This window comes from Miscanthus floridulus, chromosome 5 (genome assembly GCF_019320115.1).
Source record: "Miscanthus floridulus cultivar M001 chromosome 5, ASM1932011v1, whole genome shotgun sequence".
Classification (NCBI taxonomy): Eukaryota; Viridiplantae; Streptophyta; class Magnoliopsida; order Poales; family Poaceae; genus Miscanthus; species Miscanthus floridulus.
The window spans coordinates 127,767,494-127,776,941 of NC_089584.1; the positions used below are offsets into that span (position 1 = coordinate 127,767,494).

A 9,448-nucleotide genomic window follows, 5' to 3' on the forward strand; every position below is an offset into this window, starting at 1 on the left:
CCTACTGCCACATCAGCAAAACCACTCAAGAAATCACTTTAAAATGTGAAGAGGGTATTTATATATCTAGTTTAAAAGTTAAGGTGTGTGTTGTTTGGTGTTGAAGTATAACACCCCGCGTCCAAAATCTTCTTATATGGCCTAGCTCCGCACGTGGAACGGACCTGCATACGCGTAACACCTCTCTTACAATTTTGTTCTCGCTTCGTGTAAAAGGGTTAACCCGGGAGTGGTGGTGCTATGTTTAGAACGACAAGGGTTATAAGCTGACCCTCATCCTCCTAAACTTCTAAGGTGGTACTAAACCCACCAACTACAACTTCTAATGTGCCACATGGGCCAACAACACCCAACTACTACATGTTTATAACGAGCTGGGGTGTTATATGAAGTTTATAGGGGTGTTAATTTGGTGGACTTTACTTTTAAAAATTAATATGCTTTTATAGTACACATATTTGATGTTATAAACGTGAATACTTTTCTCTACACATTTTGTTAAATTAAAATATTTTGTCTTTGAACAGAGCTAGAAATAAACTTATTTAGAGGGAGTAAACAATATGTGACTCAGCTGGACTGTTTTTTCAATGCATATCTTGACTATTTATTAGTTTTTTCACTCAAAACGCATGGAGAAAGTAGCAAATTGGATGAGCGCGACAATAGATAGGACATGTAACAAGTGAGAACTTATAACAACAATTGATAGGACATGCAACACAAGACGATTCGAAATGCGGAGTGGTGTATCTAGCCGACTAGCGTGATGATATTTGAACGGTGATAACAATTTTCCGTCAATAAATTCCAATGCTCCTTTCAAAACTAAATATATTCCATCCTTTCAAAACTAAATTCCAATGATGGTGGTAGTACATATTATTTGAGGGCACGCCTGGATACACTATCCAGTTCGTTCTCCGACAAGAATCTGATTTACAAAAGATGGTAGTAAATCATAAGCAATCAAAAAATAAATGGTGTTTGCTTTATACAAACTGAGTAAGTAGTATGAACCTTCCTGCCCGTGACTCACACTCACAGAGCTAACCAGATGACGACTCAACCCGGAAAAGCACACCGCTAAGTGAAAGCATCGCATAACACCAACCCCAGCACAAGCAAAAGATGATTAAGATATCCTATGCAAATTAGAGAGCACGCAATCCCTGTTTCAAGATGGCCGGGCCCAATCAATCACGGCCGTTGATGGCGACCTGCAGAGCAGCAATTCCTCGTGTCGTCTCGTCTAGCACCTGGGGAGATCAGATGGCGGAGGCAGCAGCTTCTCGTTGGGGCGGTCTCCGTCCAGCACCAGCCATGCCATTTTCAGGCCCCAGCTGACGTGAACCTCCAAGTGACAATGCATGAACCATACCCCTGCACACGTGCAACAGATCGACACGCACACGCGGTCAAGATTAGTTCTCCACGAAGCTTGGGTTATCCCTAACCAAAGTAACCTTGAATTTCCCTGCTTGCTCATCAGATCGTTGCAGTTAGTATGTCACTAAAGTCGACCTCACCTGGATTGTCTGCGCGGAACCGGATGGCCACCCAGCCGGCCGCCGGCACGCCGACGGTGTTCCGCTCGACGGGGTCGACGAGGTTGTACTTGGCCGGGTCCTTGGCGGGGTCGAAGTTGCCGAACCCTTGGCCAACCACGAAGAAGTTGAAGCCGTGGAGGTGCAGCGGGTGGCTCTCGGCGCCGAGGATGCTAGTGCCCTGCATCACCAGCTCCACGCTGGCACCGTACGGCAGCACCACCAGCTTGGTGCCGTTGGCCACGTTGGTGTTGTTGGGCGGCGTCCCCGTGTAGTTGAACGGGACCAGCGGCGCGGCCGGGAAGTTGGACGAGTAGTACACCCCCTTGGACTTGCCGGCGAAGTGCGACTGCAGCAGCGCCGTCGTCGGGAGCACGAAGGAGACGTTGTTCACGGACGCCGCGAACCGGCTGCTGTTGGTGGGGCCCTGGCACGTCCCGTTCACGGCGCATGGGTGCGTGCCCAGCCCGACCGTGAAGAAGAACCGCTGGTCCACCTCCTGCGGCACGGCCGCCGGGTACTCCGCGGTGGCCAGGCTGCGGAGCTTGGCCGTGTAGTTGGCGACGAAGCTCGTGTCGTTGATCTGCGGCAGGGTCGGCTTCAGCGCCGGGAGGTTCTTGTTGAAGGCCGCGCGGGGGGAAGGGGACGTGGGGTCCTCGTACTCGAGAATGCCGGCCACGGTGGTGTTGTCGAAGGTGCCCGGCCTGGCGGTGGAGTAGGGCGCGGCCAGCATGTAGTAGGTGGCGCCGGGGTAGGACGGCTTGGTGGTGAGGAGCACGTTGGTGGTCTGCCCAGGGGTGATGACGATGGTCTCCAAGGTGATGGGCTTGATGTAGACTGCGTCGACGTCGACGACGGTGAGCGGGTGGCCGGCGATGGAGAAGAAGAGCTCGTCATTGAGCGCAGCGTTGATGATGCGGAGCATGTATGTCTTCCCGGGCTTCACCTTCAGCTTGAACGTGTCTGCATCACCATAAGTACATACTAATATGAGTTAGTACTTGATAAAACAATGCAAACCGGCCGGCCGTTAGCTCATCAACTAGTAGTAAATGCATGTTTGTTGGTGTAGTCGTCGCATGCATGCATGCATCTAACCTTTTGCAGAGCAGTTGTAGAGCGGCCCAGGCAGCCCGTTGATGGTGAAGGCGTCGGAGACGTTGGGGCCTCCGCCGGTCTGGAGCGCCTGGCTGATCACCGCCTCCGTGTCCGCCGTCCACCACTCACCGAAGATGACGGGGACCTCCTTGTAGGGCGCTGGGAACGGGTAAGGGACGCCGGGCTTGGGCAGGATGACGATGGCGCCGTAGACGGTGGCGCGCAGCCAGGAGATGTGCGCGTGCCACCACAGCGTGCCGCGCTGCCCCGTGATGGTGAACTTGTACACGTAGCTCTGCCCGCTCTGAATCGGGCACTGCGTGATGTACGCCGGACCGTCCGCCCACCCGCTCCGCAGCTGCCGGATGCCGTGCCTGCATGCGTGCCGGCGCCGGTGATCAGTCGCCCGCCGGTCACACAGTCAATGTGTATTGATTCGTTTCGTGCTGTTACACGACGAGATCGATGGTGCATGCACGCAGTACAGTGCACATTACCAGTGGATGCTCATGTTGTAGGGGACGTGGTTGACGACGCGGATGACGACGAAGTCGCCCTCCCTCGCGAACACCGTCGGCCCCGGGAACTGACCGTTCACCGTCACGATGCTCTTGCTGCTGCACAGCCGCGTCACATTCGTCATTTGCACCTGCATGCATTACCGTCGCAACGTTAATTAATTATTAGATGCATTGCTAAGATTGCAACTGCATGTAACTAACGCTACTAATGAGCTACTTGTCATTGATGGAGGAGGCATATGCTCTGCTTGTTGCACGCGCGCGCGCGCGCACACACACACACACACACATGCAGACATGCATGCTTACATCGAACTGGTACTCCCTGATGGCCCCCTCCGTAACGTCGACGGAGAAGAAGAGCACGAGCACAGTGATGACGACATAGCAAGGCAGCAGATAGGAGGTAGCCATTGTTGCTGTTCCGATCCTACAGTGAGAGTGAAGCAAGCTAAGAACAATTAAGTACTTGAGCCCGAGCCTCCGATGATCCTTTGTTGGCTAAATGTTGGATGCATGGATCACTGCGTTTGAGGTGGTAGTAATGCCCCAGAGAGGTTCCTATATATATAGTAGGATAGTAGATATGATGTTGCAAGTGCAGGCATGAGATGATTAGCCTGTACGCTTCTCTGGAACTTTTTGGCTATGCATGCGCCTAGTTCAAATGTTTGTGCTGAGTTCAGTACTGTATGCATGCTTTATTTGGTGCATGGATGGTTATTGATCGAGCACGAGGTCGCCTCAAGGCAACACTGCCGGCGGGGCCCGTGCGGAACACGGCTACTAGCTGCTATAGTGTAGTAGCTTCGGAGTGTGGCTGAAGTCAACCGCTCGTCTGTTTATATGTCACATTATTGACCACCCTCTTACATAGCCTTTTTCCTGACTTAGTTAACACGCCGAATGTACTACGTATTACGTACACCATTATATTTGGAATAGAAATATCAAATATTTGGTACGGCAGTAAAGCCGTTTCACTGCATTGCATTGATTTCTTATTGACATGAACGGCCAATATATAGTTAAACATAATTGATCCATCCAACTTTTGCTTTTCCAGAGAAAAAGGAGGAAGAAACAGCCGGAACCTGATTTACGCTAAAATGAATGGACATGAATTAAGTGCGATTTACTCAAGGGAAAAAAAGGCACACATGTGTCCAGTAAGAAATTCTACATTTCACTTTCCAATACCGAGGGGTACGTTGAGCTAACCACACACACACAATACAAACATGCCATTTTCACCGGGCGTTGGAGTTGGCTGGACATGCTTCACCTACCACCCCAGATAATGACCCGTTCACTGGTCTGAAGCTTGGCTGAAATTAGCTGAAAAATATTTTTTTGACTGAATTGTTGTAAGAGAAAAATACTGTTCTAACAAAAAAAAAAAAAGTCGAACGAGTCGAATATGGGACGAACAGGGCCAATGTGTTCAAATCAGGAGTGGTTGAATTCCAGCTACCCCCGGAGCAAAAGGTCAGAGGCGACACCAGCAAGTGTCCCTGTTGCGGATCACAATTTTTGCAGCGTTTCCAGACGTATCCTTGCATGCCAAGGGATAGCCGCCGGAGCAAGTGAGGACAGCGACCAGCAGCCTGTTCGGTTGACTGGTTCATATCGTTGCTGGTTCGTGAAGAAATACTGTTGATTGGTTTGTGTGAGAGAAAAATATTGTTCCAGCTGGAAGAGGATCGATCGGCTGAGGGTGGTCTGTTATGTTCCGTGACCAGGCGTGACTCGGTGCCGCATGATTAGGGGAAGGATATGAAGAACCGGGAGAGATCCGTGGCGCTGAAGCTGCGCCGGTTAGCTGGTCACGGAGCTGGGTTCGAACACTGTTCCTCTTTTCGTTTCGGCAAGTCTCCAAAGGGGGAGAAGGATGCCTGACCCAACTCTCCTCTTGCTTTTTCTTGCACTAGGGTAGACGTACAAAATTGGCCATGATATTATTCTACCGTATATTATATGTTCTCTCACTTCTCCACATCTCATGGATCGTTTGCCGAGTTTTCTCAGGATCTTGTTTGGCTGCCTTATCGGTCCCGTTCGGTTGGTAGAATTTTGATTGAAACTGGCTAAAAAACACTGTTCTAGCTGAATTGTTGTGAGAGAAAAACACTGTTACGGTTGAAAAAAGAAGCCGAACAAATTGAATATTGGGTAAGTCAAACAGGGCCTACATGGCTTCTCCAATAGTCATATGAACACCAGAGCATCCCAAACGTGCAGGAATTGGCGTAGAACGATTTAAGCATTCAGCACGTAGTGTATATTCCTTGAACAGCGGATCAGGTCACGTCATCCTTTGACTGTGATATGGTCCTTTATAAATTCCAACTTGATGCAATCGAACATAGCTCGAATCGCTCATCTTCTATTTCCAACTTGATCCTGAGCAACTTGGTTCATAAATGCACAAGGTCCTCCTCAAAAGAGACCAATGAATACTGTTCTATATCCCAAACTTATTCTATGGTTATTTTGACTTAAGATAATTACAATATTAATTTATGAGAATACAGTGACTCCTTGCTAAGTGATTCACTATAACGCTATGCATCTAAACGAACTGAGTCAAATATGCACTCGGACAACCAAGATGAGCAACACATACATTATGTATTAGGACAAATTTGAGTGTCAACACGTGTCTCATAAAGCTGCGTAGGTCGGTGGGTCACGGAGCTGGGTTCAAACTGTTCCTCTTTTCGGCAGGTCCCAAGGGGGGAGAACGGGGGAAGGATGCCTGAACAACCTCGTCTCTTGTTTTTCTTGCACTAGGATAGATGTAGAAAATTAGCTATAACTAGATATATGTCCAGATGTTGCACCGAGATCATAAATTTTTGTACACGACTACGATGATAGATTTGTTCACCGTAAACACCAGTATTTAAGTAGTATCCTTGTAGCTGTTGCAGCCACCTGCTTCATCCCAGCACGGGCCTCCATGTCGCGTGGTTGCGGTACGGGCAGCTGAAAGCCCTAGTTCGGTTTTGGCTAATTGATGAAACCTAGTGTCGGATCATTTAGCTCCGGCAATGCCTAGCAACATGATCGCGTAGATGGATCCAGATGGTAGTATACGAGACACAAGGATTTATACTAGTTCAGGGCGCGGTGCCACGCTAAACCCTACTCCAGTGGTGCTGCTGTTGGTATTTATTAACACACATAGATAAATCCGTCAGCGCACGGATACCGATGTAGCTTTCACCCGAAAGTATTCCAAGTATCATATCCACAGAAAAACGTGTGAGATTAACTACAATCTAACTTAACCAGGAGTAGCAATAAGGCTAAGGATAAATAGGAGCGTAGAGAGGATAACTAAGGTTCTCTTATTCGGACTTCGGTAAGCTATGTCTTCTACTATTTAACTGGGGACATTACTAAGGAGAGACACCAGCAGAGGATGCTTTCCTTCGTAACCGGGTCCTACTTGGCCTACAAACAGGAGGTGGACTACAAAAGATTCAACGAGACTATAAGAGTCACCCTCGCGAGCTACCACTAATCCGGAATGCAGGGTGCATCCACGATTAACCCAAGTCTAAGCATCATGCTTACACTTACGATTAATACTTTACTCCCCCTAAGAAGAGAATAAAGCACTCAAAAGAGTCGCGATCCTGATGAACAATATAAATAAGATGCTTACTTGAATTAGAAGTTGATTACCAGAGAAATCTCAGAGGCAAGCTCAGATAGAACTTGGATCCACCAAGGTACAAGCCGTAGAGAAAGCACCGACAGGCCGACACTTCCTCCAAACTCTTCCTCACTCTCTATCTCACTATTTCTATTTATAAGACTACATCATATGGAGGACTAATCTTCTCTTGATTGCTGGCTCTGATCCTGAAGATTTGAATTAGGGTTTCAGGGATGGCTCTGCCAGAGGGGTTACAGGGCCGTATATATAGGGGGTAGCATCAATTCTGGACCCTCGGATCAAACCGACTTAAAAGGACGGCGTAGATGCAATATAGGAGGCGGTGGAGAACTGACATTCGAAGCGGAGGCTGGCCGGTGGGCTTCATAGGCCTGTGTAACACCAGTGTTTTTGCATTATAATAAAAACCACTAAAAATTTGAACTTTTTAAATTTTTACAACAAATTAAAACTTGCGTAGCTTATTTTCCGCAAAACCATTTTCAAAAGGAAATGTATTCCAAAAACCCTGCATCAAAACTCACCATATGCACTTAGATTAGAAAGCTTGAGTGCTTGCTTGATTGCTTTTTGCTTGAAATGTTTGGGTGATCACATATGTGAATTTATGCATGTGCCCTAGGATTTACTTTGGCATCAAATAACCCCCTTGGTATTTTACCTTAACCTTCCCCAATCCAAATGACCTCCTTAGCTTTTCTTGGAAATTTACTAATGTACCACTTTCCAAACCCATCTTGAAATCCAATTCTAAACCATTCAAAAACCCTAGTTTGAATTTCTGGGAAAAAGAAAAGTATTTCAAAAATGGGAAAGACTTCATGGGCTCAATCCTCTTCCTCCCTCCTTCCGGCCCACGTCATGGCCCGCTCCCTCCCTCTCCTTCCCTTAACGCACTGGGCTGTCACTGGCCCAGCCCATGAGTGAGTCCCACATGTCATCATCGTCTTCTACCTCGCGACCTCGGCGAAAATACCATGTCACTCATGTCACCTACCCCCATCGCCTCGCCACTGCCTCGCCCACGCCCACATAGGTTAGGATGGGTCCCGCCTGCGAACCACCTCTCTCCCTTGTCTCTTTTCGCGCCATCCTTATCCTCTCCACAAAACTCATCGACACGCGCCACCCCACCATGGCCACTCGGCTCCAGCTCGCTGCCAGCCGAGGGACAGCTAAGCGCGCACTGTGCGCACCGCCTCTCTAGCTTGGACACAAGCGCAAAAGAAGCTTGGTGCTTGCGTAATCCCATCCGCCAGAGAAAATATCTCGCCGCCACCCTGCCACCGTGGACCTATCCCCACCACCTATAAATAGGCCCCCACATAGCTCCCCGCCTCATCCCTCACCTCCACCAGCTCCTCTTAGGCCTAGAACATGCCATCTCCCCCTCACCTCCTTTCTTCCCTCTTCCCCCAAGCCCTGTTCGTTTCTTCCCCAACTGGTGCGCCGCCCTCGCCATGGGAGCCAAGCTCCAAACCCTCCTTTCCACTTCATCTCTGGGCAATTAGAGTGGTAGGTAAGCTCCATGAGCTCTTCTCCCATTGATTTCGTAGCCCTAGCCTCTTCTCTCCCTTTGTGTTACCTTGGCTATGTGAAGCCCCGCCGCCCTCACCGCTGCCACTGCCAGTAGAGAGCTTAGCCACAACCCTAGCTCCCGCTACACGCCCGCAATGCCCACTACATCCTGCCACACTCGCCTCGCACACCTAAACGCTTAGCTCTAGCCTCTACCCACTGCCACGCCACCGCATCCGCTCTAGCAAGCTGCCACCGCCGCTCCACGTGCCCGTTGCCACCACTAGCTACCCTAGGGGCTACGCCAATGTCCCGAGAGCACCGACAACTCCTTCGTGTTAGGCTACGGCCAAGGACACCACTGGCGTAATCATCTTCGATGAGCCCCAATGCCTTTCCCCTACCTCACTATCGCGCCATCGCCGCTGCCCAGCCGTTGTTTCCCTCCTGTCGATAGAATATCATCGGTAGTCCTTTGAGAGGTATCCCACAAAGGTAGATTGATCGACAGAGGAGCGTGAAATCAAGAACAAGAAGGCAATAGAGACACACGAGTTAGACAGGTTCATGCCGTCAGTATGACGTAATACCCTACTCCTATGGTCTGTTGGTTTGTATTAGCTATCGTATGATATTACGTGACTGCAGATGTATGTATCCTGATGTATCTTGTCCGCTAGGGGACCCATGCCTCTCCTTATATACTCTAGAGGGGTAGGGTTACAAGATAAGTATCCTATTTGGTACTATACAATAGCTTGTGGTGCACGCCGAGCAGCGCCATGCACGCCTTGATCTTGTGGGTTGGGCCACCTCTGATGGTGCGGCCCATGTCTTGTCTTGAGGATACCGGGGCCATACCCCCATAGCTAGTCCCCGAGCCTGACAGTAGGTGACGTAGTCACGTGGTGCTAGGGTTAGAAAGTAGAAGACCAGCTGAGCAGGAAGCCGGTCTCTAGGCGTAGCCTCGAGATGAGAAAAGTGCACATTCACCGTAAGGTGAAGTGTGCCCACTTAGTCCCCGAGCCTGCTGGAAGATGAAGAATGAATCTTGCAGCAGGGTCAAAGAAAAAGTA

General features: G+C 49.4%; 1 protein-coding gene across 1 annotated transcript; it reads right to left on the minus strand.

The window, feature by feature from the left end:
- Positions 1 to 817: 817 nt before the first annotated feature.
- LOC136450719 (laccase-12-like) lies at positions 818 to 3,717 on the minus strand. Its single transcript, XM_066451302.1, has 5 exons — positions 3,476 to 3,717; positions 3,143 to 3,294; positions 2,646 to 3,019; positions 1,530 to 2,510; positions 818 to 1,383 (listed from the first exon to the last, which is right to left on the minus strand). The coding sequence occupies exons 1-5, from the start codon at positions 3,578 to 3,580 to the stop codon at positions 1,253 to 1,255; spliced, it is 1,743 nt and encodes a 580-aa protein (XP_066307399.1). The 5' UTR covers positions 3,581 to 3,717; the 3' UTR covers positions 818 to 1,252.
- Between the last annotated feature and the right edge of the window lie 5,731 nt (positions 3,718 to 9,448).